General features: G+C 40.6%; 2 protein-coding genes across 5 annotated transcripts in view; both read left to right on the top strand.

The window, feature by feature from the left end:
- Positions 1-13,306, top strand: part of LOC118399238 (splicing factor, proline- and glutamine-rich-like) — a 29,100-nt gene extending 15,794 nt beyond the window's left edge. The window contains exons 10-12 of one of the 2 annotated variants that reach the window (XM_052471941.1): positions 12,198-12,249; positions 12,528-12,629; positions 13,181-13,306. In XM_052471941.1, the coding sequence (XP_052327901.1) occupies positions 12,198-12,224 (27 nt within the window). In that variant the 3' untranslated portion in view covers positions 12,225-12,249; positions 12,528-12,629; positions 13,181-13,306. Of the gene's footprint in view, positions 1-1,500; positions 12,250-12,527; positions 12,630-13,180 lie in introns of both variants that reach the window. The other variant, XM_035795157.2, reaches the window with a different exon arrangement.
- A 5,440-nt stretch (positions 13,307-18,746) lies between these two features.
- Positions 18,747-19,530, top strand: part of LOC118399231 (zinc finger MYM-type protein 4-like) — a 78,161-nt gene continuing 77,377 nt past the window's right edge. For 2 of the 3 annotated variants that reach the window (XM_035795146.2, XM_035795147.2), the window contains exon 1: positions 18,749-19,306. In XM_035795146.2, coding sequence (XP_035651039.2) covers positions 19,274-19,306 — 33 coding nt within the window. In that variant the 5' untranslated portion in view covers positions 18,749-19,273. Of the gene's footprint in view, positions 19,307-19,530 lie in introns of all 3 variants that reach the window. The other variant, XM_052471942.1, reaches the window with a different exon arrangement.

The raw sequence follows: 19,530 nt of genomic DNA on the forward strand, positions 1-19,530 counted from the left end.
CCACCATTGCGAGGCCGTTTTTAAAAACGATTTCCGATTGTTATATAAATTTAAATCGGCCCTAATTCATCTGCCATTCCGATTTAATCGGTCAACCTCTAGTTCCAACCATGGTTTCTAATCCGTTTTGGTTTAGTTCCCCATGCAGCTGTGCAATGCCGAGCGTGTCCCTGTAGTACATGGGCATAGACAGCGCAGCACCGCTGGTAGGTCTTGAGTCCCAAAAAAAAGTAATATAAAGTTGGGAATGATACCATGTCATGTGTACAAAATCTAAAGACTTATATCCCTATACTTGGAGTGTCTGTTTCTAAAAGGACATTTGGGGTAATTTGTTTTGTTTTTGTTCGTGTCTTTTGCATGCCCTGAGACTGAGCAATGAGGAAGTGAATTGCGGCTGTTGCACTATTCTCAAAAACAAGCCAAATCACTAAAGTGTGTAGACCCTATAACATGACATTTACATAAAAAATGTAGCACTTAAGAATGATAAGATTGTGTTGTGCAGGAGCAGGGTGACTGTTTTGTGTGTGTATACAAAATGAACCAAGGTCTTTTGGTCCAGGAACTTAGATCAGGATTTGCCACAAACGCTGTGGAACTTCAGTGATGGCATATTTACACATATGTGATGCATAGTAAATTGTAGAAGGTATGGTTGGAGAAATGGCACTATAAAGCATTGACCAACTGAATAACATGGCAGGATTAGGCCAATGAACAGCTATTTGAATTAAACCTAGTCTATGGTGAGCCAGTAGACTCAAGATTGTAGTTTGTAATGTGAAATTCATTCCTGCCTCAAGTTGTTGCGTTTTTTTACTAAGGCTATGAAAGTTAAGTTTAACAACTGGGCAAGACTTGATGTAGGCTCATTGATTAAAATCATATATTTCCCATTTTTATTGCTGTTTGGCAGGCCAGCAATACTGTAGTTGTTCAGGATTACTTGTGTAATTAAGCAATAGAGGCAAGACAAGCAACAATGGGGTTACAGCTATATCTGAAAATAGGCCTGATATAAGTATTTTTTAAAAGTGTTTAAGAAAGTGGAAGAAGAGCACTGAAGTGCATTTATCAACAGACCAGTCTGGCCAACCTGTACATTTTGGCATTATACTTAATCTTTGAGCCTTCGGGCCATAGCAAACTGGCAGGCTTCCATATGCTCCATATGATGCCAGTAGTGAGTGAGGTAGCCCAGCCTTTGGCATGCACAGCAGACTATGGTAGGACATAACTAACGAAAACATTACCCTTTCTTCCTTCTCCGTATGTTACCTGTGGCACCTGTGGATCTACATATTGGAACTATTTCAACGAACGTTTCCCTTGGACATGTCTTCTGCTGTTTATTTTGTCATGGCTCTCAAACAAAACCAACTCTCTTTCTACCCCCCTTACTTCTCCCCTGAATATGGACTTGAACTGCGTACCATTGCACTGCCTTCCCCTCACCCCCTCAATCTGCTTCCTTGGTATGGTTGTTGATCCCTATAGCGCAACGAGCGGAACTTCCCTCAGGGAGGCCGGGGGGCTATGGGTCCTAACAACCAAGGGTTTGGCAGGGTCCGTGAGGAGTTTGATGGGCCTGCCAAGAAGCCCCGCTTTTAAATCTTTTCAGTGTCCCTCATAGCAGTGTTTTTGTGTAGGTTCTCTGAACATCTTCACATTGAGTCATTGTTATATTTAAGTTGAAAGTGTTCTTGCACTTTAGCCTGAGGACTCATTCATTTTATGGCAAGTTAGTTTTTTCTTTTTTTCTTTTGTATTTGTAGTGTGAAATTGATGAATTGGTCACCCTCAGTAATCACATAGCGCTATCCCACCTATGTATAACTTTCTTTCCAGTTGTATCGTGCCCGTGTCGTAAATGGTGATAAGTGTCAACTTTTCTCACCTTTCTATGGCTGTGTTTTGTGCCATTTAAGATTTGAACTAAAAACATGTAACTTTACAATAAAGACCTAATTTGGTTCTTTCCAAACCTTCTTAAAGTTTATTTTAACCCAATTTTGAGTCGTTATCCTAAATAAGCCCAGCAAGAGTTGACAAGCCTTTTTCCCTAGATATTTATTATGTTGGGCGCCGGGGGTGAACAGCAACTTTATAATGTAAATGATCACCATGTGAACTAAATGGAACAACATATGCATACTGGACAGTATTGATAAAGAAAGTTGACATTTTAGAGCACAATTAGGTCTAGTAGAAATTGTACTTTTGGGGCCCAATTTTGACAATGGAAATGAGCAGTGCTGGTGTCAAATGCGATTAATGCTACTAGAATAGTTTGTTTATAAAAATACCAGATTTTTAAAATTCCCTTTGACTTTTGCGACTTAAATTAAGATTTGTTTTAAAAGTATAATTTTTGTCTAGCTCTAAATGAAGTGTAATGGTTTTTGACAACTGTGCTGCTGCTTTTGCGTTGACAAAAAGGTAGTATGTTTGGCTCGTGTATTGTTCCCAAGTCGGCTACATATTATTGAACAGAGGTTGAAAGTCCTCTTTGACCACATTTAACATCTCAAAGCAGCACTTGATTCATCCACTGTCTCTTGATATTGCATCATTCAATCTGTTTAATTGGAATGTATATCATACACGGGAATGTATGAAAACGATTTAAGAATTTTACCCTAAATAATTCCAGTTTCAGCCACTGTCTTAGGTCATAATTCAAATGGCCATGTTATTATGAGAAACGGGAACTGTGAGAGAAGTGGTACCCTTCAAGCTACCGTAGAACTTTTCAGCCTTCCACTTTGTCCATTTTATTTATGGCTCCTTCGCTGAATTTCTTTAGTGTCTTTCATAGCCTAAGTACTGATAAACCAACAGGGATGTGAACTGATTCATTCCAGTGACTATAGTCACTTTGAAGTTTCACATGAACCGATTGGACAGCTAGGTCTGAAACATCATTAAAGGGACAGCTTGGGGTTTTAGCTATGAAGACCTTTATCAACTTCCCCAGGGTCTGATTAATTTCTGCCTACCATTTTACTTCCATTAAGAATAAAGTTAGAGGTAGTTTTGTGAGCTAGTGCTAGCTTAGTGCAAAGATGAATTCTTGAGGATGCTAGCTGTACCTGGACTTCCAGTCCTTGCGCTAAGCTAGTTAGCATTTCCTCCCAAAATGACCTCTTATACTGGACGCAGAGACCATTTTACATCTCACTGGGGAAGTATATAAATAGCTTCATTGCTAAAACCCCAAGCTATCTCTTTTAGGATTAGGGCACATTGTTTAAAAACTGTCAACATTATCTTTCACGCATTTATGAAGATGTTGAGATATGAAAACACCAGCCCCTTGCAATACATTTTCTTGATTTTTAAGACTGCTCGATTAAACCTCTAAATCTGTGAGTCTTAAGACGCAGCACACCAAAGGGTAGATATGTCAGTGATGTAAGCAACAACAACAAAAAATAGATATATAATTACAAAGAAAGCTACAGAGAATGGAGAACATTGTCCGTGTAGTTACATTTTTATTTATTGAAGATCAAACTTGTGCTCCTATGAGATGTTTAAAAATAATCTCATCCATATTTTTTACATCGCTGTTGAAGTTGCACTAGTCACTGTGTACTTGAACTCAATAGGCTCTTAGAATTGTCAATTTCAAACAATTACAGCACAAAGATTGATTGTGGTTGTGCTCAATGTTACTCAAATGACTACAAACAGTTGTTTACCAAAACAGTTGTCTAAACAAATCTGATTGGATACCTTAACACAAGTAATGTATACCATAAAACATTCAATGTTATTCCTGTATGTTTGTTTTGTGTACATTTCTTCTTTGACAGGTTTGGCCACTTTAAAGGTTGCAGTGTGTAAGGAGACATTTCTAAAACAAGAAGTCCTAGGCCTAACTGAGTCGCACTTAATACAGTTTACTCCCGTGACTTGTCTTACACAGACCAACCTGATGAAGAGTCTTGCCTTAGTGAAGAGTTTTCAGCAGTTTTCAGTAATGTAACAGGGATTCCAGTTGGTGAAATGGTTGTTTGATTAACAGAACAGTAAATAGCAACCCCCTGTGACTGAAATCGGAACTGACACCCCATCTAAAATTCTAACTGGGTGTTGTCAACATGTCTAGGTGATTTGGAATACAATGAATGAAGCCAGTTTGCCAGAATGGCTGAATAACAAGAAGACAGGATCTGGCTGTGTTTCATAGGGTGTATGTTTCTAGGTGAACTCTTAGTCAGCTCTTCCTGGACTACTCACCATGTTAGTGAACTTGCTATAGTAATGTTGACCTACAGTCAACTCGGTGGGATGTAGGCCTAGAAGTAGCAATGTACTGGGAAAGAAAGATCAGACTAATTTTAAAATTAAATTTCAACTCAATCTGTGGTGATCTTATGTTAACAAAGGCAATGACCACGGTTGCTTTTTTTTCAGCCTGTTGGGCTGTTTTTACAGGCAGCCCAATTCTGATATTTTCCCCACTAATTGCTCTTTCGACCAATCACATCAGATCTTTTCAGAGCTGATCTGATTGGTCAGAAGACTAATTAGTGGATGATAAAGTTTAAGAATTGGGCTGCCTGCCTAAACTCAGCCATGTCATACTGTTTGCAGATGGAATCACAGATCAGGACACAAACTAATGGTTAAAATAAATGTAGCTAGCCTTGTTTATGCACCTGTAGTGGGAATGTAGATCACCCCTTAGTTAGTTTTATATATATATATATTTGTTGTCCTGGCTTTATATGGATTATTGAAGTACTCTGAAATAGTTGTCAGACTTGTATAACCGATGGAAGTCTATAGTAGAACTTCCCCTTATTCCCCGTCACCCTTCGGCAGACTGAGGAGACCTGCGTACCTATAAGGAGCGAGAATCTTGTCTTTGTCAAGTGTCTTGAGTGCATGGGCGTGCAGTAGCTGTGCAATAAAATCCAACAGCCAGCCTGCCCCATTCCACAGTAGAGGCTCCAAGTAAAGGCTCCGGCAGTTGGTTACGTTGAGGATGAGTAGTTCTGCAGAAGTCAGTGGACAGTAGAGCCTGGACTTGTGTGCAGCGAGAGGTATGCTTACAGAGCCACTGAAAAGGTAAGTGTTCCTGTTCATGATTTGTTTAAATGCCAAACATGTACTGCTCTAACTTCCTCTGTCACCTGACGTGATGTGACAGTACAGGGGTTCTGGCATCACACTTCTGAAAAATGGAATCACAGTGCAGTACTCATTCCTCCCTCCGTATGTGAACGTGTGGCAATGTGTTTTTAGCCTGTGCAGTATCTGGTATTTTTCCTTCATTTCTGACTGAAGCTGGTCTCTGTATGAAACAAACTGTATATGGACTGCTGTGTCACTGGCTCAACAAATAGTGTGTGATGGTGTATACCCACAACTTGACTTTGGTTCAATCAACACAACTCCTTTTGTTGAGACTTCTTACAAGCTGTAATGACAAGTGCAAATGGGGGGTGTTACTGGCAATTGTTTTTTTGACATTGAATTATCTGGTTCCTTGGCCCTGTAGAAGGGTCTTTTGGTTGTTGGTGGGGATCTTTATTGTTGATCTTGACCACCTGTTTGTTTAATCAAGTAATAGAGGAAGCAATTTGTGAAGACTGTCCATTGTCCAATGTTTGCCTAATATTAGAACATAATTTATTTAGCCTTTATTGCAAACCTTCGTAAATCATGTAGACCAAGACAAAAATGTAGCCGCTAAGGTGTATCGTAGTACTCGAGCACAGGACTCTGACTCAAGTCGGACTAGTTATTTTCAATACAGAAACAATAGCTTTGACTCAAGCAATATTCAGCACTAGACTTTTTGTGTGTGTCTAGGGATGTGAGAATCAACCTGGTGACCATGTTCATTTCGACTTGACGTGTGCTCTAAGTGGACTGGCTTTTTTTGGGCGTCTACAGTGCAACACTGGCAAGTGATATTTGCCCAGTCGATTCAATGTTACGGCAAAGAAACTCCTTAAAGACCCCTAATGAGTAATAATTGTCAATGTATTTTATCAGCGGTTCAGACTTGCTATGTCCGAATACCCATACTAGCGTACTCTGCTTAAACTGCATACTATTTAGCACGTACCTTTTAGTAATAAGTATGCCACAGTCGCAACGCAATAGTGGCTCGTGGCTGGCTGAGTAGGTGGGACGGGGCCAAGTGCGGGTGGGTTTCCAGCCTGATAATAGCACATTTTTGATACATTGCTCTAATCTCTGAATAGAAATGGCGTAATATGCCTACTCAGGATGGTTATAGGCAGACTACCACATTCGACCTATACTATAAGCCTATACCATAAGCCATAACATATTTTATAGTGAAACCAAAGGGCCTTGATCTATATACATGCAACAATTTAAATTATTTTACTGAGTTACATTTCATATAAGGAAATATTCCATTGAAATAAATTAATTCTGCAATAATCTATGGATTTCACATGACTGGGCAGCGGTGCAGCCATGGGTGGCCCTGGGAGGACAAAAGTGCTTATTACAGAGAAATACTCTTGAGTTTTCTGCTCTCCGTGTGACTGGTCTTAAACAATCCTGCATTAGAAGCCGGATGTGGAGGTCCTGGGCTGGTGTGGTTACACATGGTCTGCGGTTGTGAGGCCGGTTGGACGTACTGCAAGTTTTTGACAACTACTTTGGAGGCAGTTTATGGTAAAGAAATGAACATTGAATTCTCTGGTGGACATCCCTGCAGTCATCAGCATGCCAATTGCACACTCCCTCAAGACTTGATAACTGCAGATTATATCAGGTGTACCCGTGTAAGGATCATGCTGTTTAATCATCTTGATATGCCACACCTGTCAGGTGGCTGGATTGTCTTGGCAAAGGATAAGTGCTCACTAACAAGGATGTAAACACATCTGTGCACAAAATACTCAAATTTTAAGGAGAACAAAAACGGCTTTGCCTACATTTGAACACTGAGTCTTCCCAATTTAAGTAGCCTAGTTTTGTTTGACTACTTGACAAGAACTAGAGCCCATCACCCCCTGTTTCAATATGCATTCTGGAAGTGTGCATTGAATTCGACTAGATGAAGGGCAGAAAATGAGCGTAGTGTCCTGGCATTTAAACAATACTTGATTTTTGAAAATGAACACCCTAACATATTTTTGCGTACTGGGAATGCGACATGTGAGATTGCGTCTGCTATTTGTTTATTTTCGGTAGCTCATTCGCATCTAATTGATCAGTTAATGTCAAAGCCAAAATGATTATGACAACCGGGATTTAAAGTGCTCGATTTTTTAAAATGTTACATACTATTAAACTTTATTTTTCCGCGTACTCATGCGGCCTACTGTTTAGGATGAAAGTATAGGTATTCGGTCATGTGGAGCAGTGAATTGTACTAGTATTTGGGCTCTTTCAGTCCTCTTTCTTGCCTGTCTTGTCACACACCAGTAGTCCAGCTTTTTTGGGGGGGGTATATGTGATCGGCAACCTCCAATTTCCAGATTTTCTTGGTTGTGTGGTTCATCATTATGGGTTCTTACACTTTTTCAGTTGCTCCCCTAGGTCATTTAGGAAGGTTTTAGTTGGACTTTTGTTACACCCAGCTTTCATTTATTTACTCTGAGATTGTAATAGAAATGGCAAACATGAGCTTGTTGACAACTGAGTAGGCTGGGAACAGCCTCTACTTTTGTAGAATGTGACTTTCGTGTATTGCTAAGATCAACTAGAACGTGTCATTTTCAAGCTTTAATCCACTGGGCTATTCTTGGGCGGCTGGACAGTTGTGGGTCTGGGTTTGGGTCTATCTGGGTCATCCACAGCCTAGCTATTCATAAAGGTCACTTGGTCACTTCACTTGATACTATAGTGTGGCAACTACCATACACAAGAAGGCACTGTTTCTCTTTCTCTCTCCTGTACTTTGGAAAGACCTGTGACTCTGTCCAAAAATGGCAGCCTGTTCCCCCTGTCTGGTTCCTGCCTGTCTCAGTGGACAAATCCATTATGGAGGCCCCGTGGGGATGGCCCAGTCCATCACTCTCAGACATGTTCTACTGAAATTGTGTACTGTTAAGGACAATGGTGCAACACTAAAATTATATTTTTTAATATGCGCTTTCTCCCTCGTTTGCAAGCGGTCGCTGTCAGCGGTTTTGAAATATCAGTCCATTTTTTTTTTCTCACTTTTATTTAACCAGGTAGGCCAGTTGAGAACAAGTTCTCATTTGCAATTGCAACCTGGCCAAGATAAAGCAAAGTGGTGCGACACACAAACAGTTACTCATGGAATAATCAATAGCCTAAATAGCCTAAATGTGCTATATATACATTCTCTAAGCGGCCTCAAACGGTAGTGTTGTTGCCTGTTTGAATAATAGCCTACTTATTCCCATGCAACCACGTGGAATAAACAACTTAACAAATTCGTCTTTTTTTTATTCTTTGCTATATGCTGTAATAAAGGCGTTACACATTTTGTTAGAACAGCCTCTGGTATTATTTATTTAGTGTGTACACTGTTCCAAATGATCAGAAAGGATGTATAATAACCCCCGATCATGATATTATTATGATCATTATAATAAGTGATGTCATTATCATTAGGCTGAGTAGAACAGCCTTGTATAACCAACATTGAGCTGTATGGCCTAAGAGCGCATCCTGTTTAGTCTCAATACTGTCATTTAATTATATATATATATATATAAATTTGTTCATGTCATCACACAGCGTACGAGTCATTTGGATTTTAAATGCAATGAAGCGTACAAAAAATATTATAATAATAAAGCAACCGTTGAATAATTAGCCTAAACAGTAAATAAACCGCTCTATTTCTGCAATTGCATTCACAAATGCATGCGACTGTTTTTAGTCTTGCTGTAAAAGGCTTTACAAAAAAATACTTTCTGGTATGCATATTTGGTTAGTGTTTACATTTTTCCAAACGGTCAGAAATGTTTGGAATCTAACCGCACCAGTTTGGCACACATAATATGCATATATATATATTCCTTTTCTTGATCTCCAAGATTTTCCACAACTATTCAGTTATGCCACATATCTGACTTCCCCTTTTACCTGAGCAACCAGTAAACATTCATGTTTTGACTTAATTTGTCACATGCTCTGCATCCATTTTGCTGTCACGTTACGGAGTTAGTAGTTTCTAACCAATTTATTGATGTGATTATGATATTGTATAGGTCATGCCCCATTGATCACGTGCATGCGATGCATAGGCCTACATGTGTCACGTAAAGAGAGCAAGGGTTTAGGGATTGTTGTAACCTAAACATTTGGGTAACTGAACTTTTCATTCAGAAATAGCTCTAATTATGTTGCTGCTTCAGCAACACGGACGATAAACTGTTCTGTGGTGGTTGTTGCAGCAGGGAGGAGGACACAACGGGTGCAAGTCTAACAAACACGGTCTTATATTTTATTTTTCTAGTGCGCAGCAGGTCTGAGCCCTGCCCGGCACAAATCAATTGTGGTCGGAGTTCTAAGTCATTTGTCGGAATTATTTCATCCAACAGTGTGCTTAAAGCATCAGACAAGCTCAGTGCATATAGTTGATTTGATTAAAACACACAATGTCTATATATGGGAAAATACATGTTTCTTTCCCCCATTTTGACCTATTGATTAGTCGAAAGAACAGACTACTCTCGGTCGACATGTATATATATATATTTGTTGTTGTTGGGACAGCCCTTTTTTTTCATGCTTCAAGGTATCATCAATCCTCCTGTCTTATCGGTGACATTCTCAAGCCAGTGACCAGCCAGCCAATTATAAAGGGTTCAGTTCACAAGGACTGTGCCAACCTCCTTGGTGTAGCAGTTTGTTTGTAAACGGTGTCTCATGCAGCAAACTTAGTGTTGGTTATCTTGGACTGTAAGCGTCTTGTGTAGAGAACTACCATGAGCAGTGAAATCAGCCCTAGGGCTGTCTAGTGTGTCTGTCTGCACTGTGATCCATTTCCCCTCGGGAGTCTACTCTTTGAGTGGCCAGTCTGCTTCTCCGTATCCCCTTCAGAGTGTGATGCCAGAACTACCCTCCAGGGCCTCAGGGCCTCTACTGGAAAGGGCAATGCCTTTTCCAAACTCGTTCTGCAAGATCGACGTCGCAAATGCCCATCATGATGTATAAGGTGAAAGCGTCTTCATAGGTGCAACTCCTGACGTTTTGGGGGGTTTGCTATAACAATACTTTTCCAGTGTCAACCAAGTCAAGCTTACCTTGCTTTGTAACTGTTTTCAGTCCTCATGTTTTTGCATGATTGGTGTCATGGCTCTTATGCATTTGCCTGTTCCCTCTGGAGTTAATAAATGTTGCTATAAAGTGACGTAGCCTACATACCTAACTACAGTGGGGAGAACAAGTATTTGATACACTGCCGATTCTGCAGGTTTTCCTACTTACAAAGCATGTAGAGTTCTGTAATTTTTATCATACGTACACTTCAACTGTGAGAGACGGAATCTAAAACAAAAATCCAGAAAATCACATTTGTATGATTAAGTAATTAATTTGCATTTTATTGCATGACATAAGTATTTTATACATCAGAAAAGCAGAACTTAATATTTGGTACAGAAACCTTTGTTTGCAATTACAGAGATCATACGTTTCCTGTAGTTCTTGACCAGGTTTGCACACACTGCAGCAGGGATTTTGGACCACTCCGCCGCCATACAGACCTTCTCCAGATCCTTCGGGTTTCGGGGCTGTCGCTGGGCAATACGGACTTTCAGCTCCCTCCAAAGATTTTCTATTGGGTTCAGGTCTGGAGACTGGCTAGGCATCTCCAGGACCTTGAGATGCTTCTTACCGAGCCACTCCTTAGTTGCCCTGGCTGTGTGTTTCGCTTCCACGACCCATCTTCAATGCTCTTACTGAGGGAGGGAGGTTGTTGGCCAAGATCTCGCAATACATGGCCCCATCCATCCTCCCCTCAATATGGTGCAGTTGTCCTTTCCCCTTTGCAGAAAAGCATCCCCGAAGAATGATGTTTCCACGTCCATGCTTCACGGTTAGGATGGTGTTCTTGGGGTTGTACTCATCCTTCTTCTTCCTCCAAACACGGCGAGTGGAGTTTAGACCAAAAAGCTATTTTTTGTCTCATCAGACCACATGACCTACTCCCATTCCTCCTCTGGACCATCCAGATGGTCATTGGCAAACTTCAGATGGGCCTGGACATGCGCTGGCTTGAGCAGGGGGACCTTGCATGCGCTGCAGGATTTTAATCCATGACGGCGTAGTGTGTTACTAATGGTTTTCTTTGAGACTGTGGTCCCAGCTCTCTTCAGGTCATTGACCAGGTCCTGCCGTGTAGTTCTGGGCTTATCCCTCACCTTCCTCATGATCCTTGATGCCCCACGAGGTGAGATCTTGCATGGAGCCCCAGACTGAGGGTGATTGACTGTCATCTTGAACATCTTCCATTTTCTAATAATTGCGCCAACAGTTGTTGCCTTCTCGCCAAGCTGCTTGCCTATTGTCCTGTAGCCCATCCCAGCCTTGTGCAGGTCTACAATTTTATCCCTGATGTCCTTACACAACTCTCTGGTCTTGGCCATTGTGGAGAGTTTGGAGTCTGAGTGTGTGGACAGGCGTCTTTTATACAGGTAGCGAGTTCAAACAGGTGCAGTTAATTCAGGTAATGAGTGGAGAACAGGAGGGCTTCTTAAAGAAAAACTAACAGGTCTGTGAGAGCCGGATTTCTTACTGGTTGGTAGGTGATCAAATACTTATGTCATGCAATAAAATGCAAATGAATTGCTTAAAAATCATACAATGTGATTTTTCTGGATTTTTGTTTTAGATTCCGTCTCTCACAGTTGAAGTGTACCTATGGTAAAAATTACACACCTACATGCTTTGTAAGTAGGAAACACTGCCGATTTTGCAGGTTATCAAATACTTGTTCTCCCCACTGTATGTCAAAATTTACTTTAAAAAAAATTGTAATGTCTGACATTAATTGGCACAAGTTCTTTTAACATTTTAAACAATCTGTCATTTACATCTAGTGCATGCATGTACTGTAGTTTTTGTAATTTAAATTCCAAAAAGCCTAATCTACTTTCAAGTCCTCTACATCCCTGTAGTTTAGCACTCATATCTACAGTTATTTGTGTACTAGTGTCTCAGGATACATTTTTGAAATTCATAGCTTTGAGCTCATCGTTTCTCTCTTTCTGCAGGGGCCTCGAGTGATTGTAGGAGGCTGAGGAGCTGCTCCTGGTTTAACATATGGTAAGCTACCTGCAGAGGGGCTAGATGGAAGCATTTTAGTCATTGCACCAAAGGGCACTAGTCTGAATTGATGTAATGTTGCTAAGACATTGTTTACCTTTTTGAAGCCTTAAATCTCTTAAGTTCTCATATTAAACAAATGGAAATGTTTTTGTGGGGATTGTCAAGATTTCATTTTTGGGGGAGGGAGCGCATGCAATCCTGGACCCCCCTGATTTTTGACAGTGTTGCTTCATTCTTAGTGGAAGTTGTTGACTTATGTTTTTCTTTTGTTGCAGGTTAACTGAATAGACTGTCTGTTCAAACCTGTGCAGGGGCGCCTCTGGTCCATCCTAAAACAAGGATGTGGTCTATCCTAAAGCAAGGAAATGGATCTGCAGGTTGGTTGAACTATTCTCAAACACATTAGTTTAAATAGTGTGGTTGCTTGTTCCTGAATGGCGCAGTGGTCAAAAGCACTGCACTGCGCACAATTGGCCCAGTGCTGTCCGTGGTGGGGGAGGGTTTGGATGGTGGGGTTCTCCTTGACTCATCGTGCTCTAGTGACAAGCTGACTCTGGTTTTCAGTATAACAGTTTTTCCTCTCACACATTGAGGCTGACATCTGGGTTAAGCGAGCAGTGTGGTAAGTAGGGGGCCGGGCGGGTCATGTCTCGGAGGACGCATGACTCGACTTTTGCCTCCGAGCCCATTGAGAAGTTGCAGAGATGAGCCAAGGGAGGTAATTCGGGGGGAGAACTGGGTTAAACATTTTCTATTTTATTTTTGCTTGTGGCCATGGACGGGCCTGGTTAGTGCTGGGATGGGAGACAGCCTGGGAAAACTGGGTGGTTGCGCTGTTATTGCTTGATTTGATATTTGTCGATCATTTCCAATGGATGACGTTATTTGTATCGACTCAATAAATGTTTCATATTTTTCCTCCCATAAGAACCAGGCGGAAGTGAAGTGTGACGCCGCCCCAGCATCCAACCAGCAGAAAAGCTAGAAGTTCAACAGGAGACATTTTTTTAAATGTATTTTTCTACACAAAATTGCAATAAAAGGTTCAATTTGGGAGATTTGTCCAGTTTTTTTTTTTTTTTTTGATTAAACCTGTAATTGTCCTAGTGAATCTCTAGAGATCTGACAACTATCCACAGGGATGTTATGGCTATCTAATAGCACTGGAAACACTTCATTTTATGTCACGGTTTCCACTGGACTTTACCACACAAATTCAATATTATTACAATTCAACACAATTGGAACTAAATTGTGCCTAGTGGCGCTTGTTAAATTACCATAACTCAGGTGCCATTGAGTGTCAATGTAAAGTACTGCCTCTGGTATTCCCCTTGCCTCATTCAACAGTTGAATAGAACTGATTGAACTTAAATGTGCAGGTTTAACATGGAAATCCTCCTACCATTATCAACAAGTATGAAAGTTAACATGTTTATTGTTCTGCCATGAATATATTTTGGTATACCTATTTAGCTTCTAAAGTGTGTGTGTGTGTCTCAAAGCTTTTAAACTCGCTGAGGCACTCCTATTCTGACCTGTCTCGGAAGCCTCTTGTCCGGTTACAATTAAGGGCAAGGTACAATGTTTCCCTGTGCTGGATCACGCTTGTATCCTGTGGGTTGGCTGTCAGAAGGCATGGAGAATGTGTGCCTGAAATTTCCCCAAAGCCCATGCGCTAGAAATGATTTGAACGTTATCATTTATAGTAGACATTTCAAGATGATCGAAGAAATGTTCTCTGTATATCTCACGAAGACCTGTTCTGATGTAGTTGTTGCTTTCGTAAAGATCAACTACACTAAGAGCAGGAAATACTAATAATTCTTACATGGGGCGTTTAGAAAGTATTCAGAACTCTTTTTCCACATTTTAGAATACGGCTAATGTATTTAAATTATGTAAATAAGGTATTACTGTATTTTTAATACATTTGCTAAAATGTCTAAACCTGTTCACTTTCATGAGGTTTTGTGTGTCGATTGAGGATTGCTTTTTTAAAATGTAATACATTTTAGAATAAGGCTTTAACGTAACAATATGGAAAAAGAGGTGTCTGATTACTTCCTGAATGCGCTGCATAACCATTTAATTTAAAGAACCTAAAAGCAGTGGTTTAGGACTCTGCTTCATGTTGAATCGGAATAAGACTTAATTTGTCAATGCTCCGACTTGAATGCTTTCAAGTTTCTCAAATCTGAACAAAAACATTTATTGGAAAAATAATAGGTATTTTTATCACGCTGCCCTACCATGTTTGACTACTTTCAAGTTTGAATAGCGATGAAGTATGGCGCACACATTTTTTTTTGTTGTTGCTTAATATGCACAAAGTTATGAGTGGATCATCAGATCCTTCTGCAGCCCAGAACCCAGTTTCACAATAAGACTATTTAATGTTATGAATATATAAAGTAGGTGGCGTCCACCTGGGCTGCCTCATCGATGCATCTTTAATGGGCATGAATTATTGATCAGCCTCACCTGGCTGCATGCACCCCCGGGTGCGCCAATGCGCACACAGATGGGCTTGTGCAGTCTGCTGTTTCTGGGGGAGACATGAGCACCGCAGGAGCCGGTCCTGGCCTCAGCCTGGACAGCGGAAGGCTGTGGCACTGGAGAGCCATGCAAAGGAGCAGAGCTCTTGTCCGAACCTACCTCAAGTCCAACTCTGTGCTCGCACTGCCTCAGCCCAATGGAACACGACAAAGGGACAGTGTCCGACTGCCTTCCCTAGCTGCCTTTAAAGCCTCGCACAGGCAGACAACCACGACTCCACTCAGGTAAGCTGATACTCATACTAGGACCAGCCTGGGGCCCATGCAACCAGCAGCTTGGCTGCTGAATGCATTATTGTTATTAGAGGACTTAATTGCGTAAGTGTTTGCAAACCAGATATAATGGAGGACCTCTATAAATTAGTTTTGTGCTGTATTCTTATTGGTGCAATTTTCAAAAGATACATTGTGTAAGAATCCTTCATAATAAACTGTTGCCTATGTATCTGAAATATATCCTGATATTGATTCATAATCTAGTTTCATCATACAGTGAATTGATTAGATAATGAGGAAAGGAAAGATTATTTCCTGAATTGTCTGGAAATTGTATTTAATTGCCCAGATTTAACTTCTGTAGGCAAATTGTATAGTTCCCAACAATTAGTTATCAAATTAGGTCATATATACACAACATGTTTTGATAACAGAAGTATTCCTCTATAAATCTCAGGTGTACGAGGATATATATCTGTTTGGGACACTGTGTAACTACAATGTAGTGCAAGAACAATTCTGAGTTTGTGTCTTGGAGGTTTGGAGGAGAAACCTGAGTGAGGCACTAAAACCCCTCACGACTGGGAACACTCCCCCTGATACCACACCGCTGCAGCCAGTAAAAATGCAGATTTTGAATAACAAAAAAATGATTAAATTCACCCCCTGTCAAAGGAAGCTGTTGACCAGTAATTGTTGACATTCATACTGTACATCTGTTATTTTCATTGAGGAAGTACAGTATCGAGTCTCATTGAAAGAGACCGTGTAGGACTAAAATGCTTGCTTGAACGCAATTGTTTTGTTTCTGTTTAGGCCCTTGATACGCAAATGATTACAGGAAATTTTAAGTGTGTCAACATTTCATATCATTTCACACCTTCACAGTGTCTATATTTGCCACTATCCCACCTCCACCTGTCCGATTCCTCTCCACACAGCATTAGCGAGCCCTCCCTCTTCACCCCGGGAGAACGAGCCGTGTTCGAGGGTTTTTCCCCTAACCGCCGCCCTCTGCGGAAACGACCACTGCCTCTCTGCAAGTCCTGTGACACAATAGTAGGAAAGAACCTGAACCAGAGCAACAGACCAGTGTACAGCCACTTCTCCTACCCCATCAGACCCAACCCAAAGCTGGGGAAGCCCAGATCACAAAGTCTGACCCTGGCCAAGGAGCAAGGCGAGCTCTGTCCTCCGGTGATGCAGCACTGCCAGTCGTCACACTGGGAGGGTCTAACAGTGAGAGGAAAGCCCTGCCTGAGCCTCCCCAGCCAATCTTCGCCTCCCGCCGCTTCTATGCCAGCACGCACACAACTTCACATATTCTTGCCCACGGAAGGAGTTGGAGGGAGGGAGGAGGGGGACAGTGAATCTGTGGATGAAGGGTTTATGGACGAGCTGGATAGTAAGATCACTTCCCTAAAACTCCAGCAGGGGAAGGCCAAAATTCACACACACCCTGATAAGGTCCCTGGAAAAATAAAGTGACTTTCCACAACCCATTGAGCAAGTTGACTGGGTTTCATGTTTTAGGAACAACAGGTCTTAAATGATGACTGCTCAGTTATCTGTAGGTTTAAAAGGCTCTAAAGTATTGTGATGGGAACACTAGTCCTTTTTTTGTGAAATGTGTCTGCTCAGAATAGAGGGATTCTAAAAATGCATGAAGCCCTCCACTGGTATTTTGTCACAGCAGAATAAATAAATCCAACAACTTCTACATTTTTTATGTGGAGTACCTGTAAATACTTGTTAGTTATGCATATTCCTTCAATGAATCTATTGTATAAGAATATTAAAAGGTACAATATGTAAGGTTTCATGTTGTTCAATAGCAGTTTCAATAAATGATATATGCAGTTGTTCTTGGGGAATATTACAGTGCCTATAGAAAGTCTACACTCCATTGAACTTGCTTTTACATTTTGCTGCATTAAAATTCAATCTAAAAGGGGATTTAATTCAATGTTTTTACCACAGAGCAAAACAACATACTCCACATTTTCAAAGTGAAAGCAATTTGTAGAAAAAAAACTTTAAAGATCAAAATAAATATTAATGGAAAAGGAAATATGTTAGTAGAGGAAAACCTGCCTCAACCTAACCCTGCGATATAGTTTTATTTTTCAGCGAGACAATTGCAAAATTTCAATGCCAAACACACACCAGAATGGCTTTCCTAGAGGTGTTTAGTGGTCTAGTCTCAGTCCTGACTTAAATTTGCTTGATAATCAGAAACAAGGTTTGAATATTGTTTCCCAACTAAATTTAATGAACTTGAGCAATTTTGACAAACATTTTCAAAATGTAAACAGGTTTTTGGAAATGTATTTACAGGAAATGAATAGAGGGAAATAGTCCTATAATTCCTATAATAACTACAACCTAAAACTTCTTACCTGGGAATATTTAAGACTATGTTAAAAGGAACCACAAGCTTTCATATGTTCTCATGTTCTGAGCAAGGAACTTAAACGTTTGCTTTCTTACATAGCACATATTGCACTTTTACTTTCTTCTCCAACACTTTGTTTTTGCATTATTTAAACCAAATTGAACACGTTTCATTATTTATTTGAGGCTAAATTGATTTTATTGATGTATTATATTAAGTTAAAATAAGTGTTCATTCAGTAATGTTGTAATTGTCATTATTACAAATAAATAATGTTTAAAAAATTGGCAGATTAATCGGTATCGGTCGACCTCTAGCCTAGATCATGGAAAAGAAAGACAGACCGACCTCCACACTTTGAAAAGAGGGTCAAATTATGTAGCAGAGCATGGGAAGTCAATCAGATCGGTTGTATGGCATATGTCGCTATGCATATTATGTAACGCGAGAAAGAAGCTACTGGAGAAGGGGTTGAGAGAGCTTCCTCATGTTGGCTAACGTTGTGGAAACAGGGTTTTCATTAATGAGCAGGAGCAGAAGTTGTCAGAATATCTCTTGAGAGTAGCTGATTTATATTATGGATTGTCTCCCCGTGAGTTAAGCAGGAATTAGTGAGTAGTAAGTCATTGCTAAGTTAGCAGTTAATGTTGGTGGCAATTAAGGTCAAGGGAGGGAGTATTAATGTAAATTATTAATGTAACGTATTAACTGGGGGAAGGGCGAAAAGTGAGAAAAAAAGTGGCTAATTCTTAAATTAAACTCGATCTGAAAATGTGGTCGGAGGGTGTGACGCAATTTTCATAGCCTCCGGAGGTATGCAGAGGCCAAATCAGCTCTATACCACATCGCAGTGCTCCTCTCAAATGTTGTAATAATGTGGAGAGCTCCGCATTGACATGACTGGCGTGGTACATCCGTATAAAAGGAGTTAACCCACTGTTCCCAGGCCGTCATTGAAAATAAGAACGTGTTCTTAACTGACTTGCCTGGTTAAATAAAGGTAAAATTAAAATAAAATAAATAAATAAACGCAAGTATGAAAGGTCTGACGTCTGCTAAGGCACCATCAACAGTGAATGCTGTACCACCACTTCAAATTTCAGAATGACCATGCAAAGGATACTGGTGTATCAGGCAGTGGAGCGATCTAATGTGCTGTGAAAAAGCGGATAGGCGGGCAGGCAGACCCTGTACTCCTGTTAGCAGCTCTGATTGGCTGTAACTGGGACGTTGGGTGATATTGATTGACAGCAGTTAATGGGCGGGACGACAGGAAAACAAATTCTCCCATTGGAGAATATTAACAACGGCTCCTTTTGGCACTAAACATCGGGTTTTTGCGGGGAAGTGATCAACGTGCCTTTTTAAATGGATAAACTGAACAGTTTTAATAGCCCTTCAGTACAGTATGGTTTAGAAACTCTGTTGAAGCTTGCTAGATATCAAACAGGAAATGACATAGCCAGGTCTGCCATGTTTACGCAGGCGACGGGCGTGTGTTGTGCGAGTTTCTTTGATGAGCTCTGCAGAGTGAAAATGCAAAGGACTTGACTTCTGTAAAGTTATAACTCACCGGCATTGGTATAATCGAAGTTAATGTCTTATGCATGGCAAAGCTTAAGAACCTTATTCGGTAATTCAAATTAAGAGTCGTTTTAGCTGGCTACATATCGTTGCTATTTAGCTCGCTAGTTTTATCCACAACAAGGAGGCGGGCGGAAGTAGCTAATGCATGGTAGCTAGCTGGAAAGCCTCAGTTCCGTTTTTAGTATAGTTTGGTGGACATTGGTTAACCTATATTGTGAGTGAGTGACAATAAGAGCTAGCCGACTTTCGCCGTTACAAGCAAGCCATGGCTGAATCCCAGAAAGCTGACCATTCAGAGGTAATTTACGTTTTTGAATGAATACTAACGTTAGCTAGCGATGACCTATTCTGCTAGTTAACAAGCTAGCTAATTATGTCGACCCTCCCCTTCATTTCCCGCGCAGATTTAGTTAGCGTGAGCAAATCAACCATCTAAAACAAACACTGCACGCTCCAACTTGGTTCTATTTGGTTCTCCCAAAGTTGGTATTTGATTGCAAGCATGAGTTAGACTTTTCCCTC

Source organism: Oncorhynchus keta, chromosome 20, assembly GCF_023373465.1.
Source record: "Oncorhynchus keta strain PuntledgeMale-10-30-2019 chromosome 20, Oket_V2, whole genome shotgun sequence".
In the NCBI taxonomy this organism is placed as follows: Eukaryota; Metazoa; Chordata; class Actinopteri; order Salmoniformes; family Salmonidae; genus Oncorhynchus; species Oncorhynchus keta.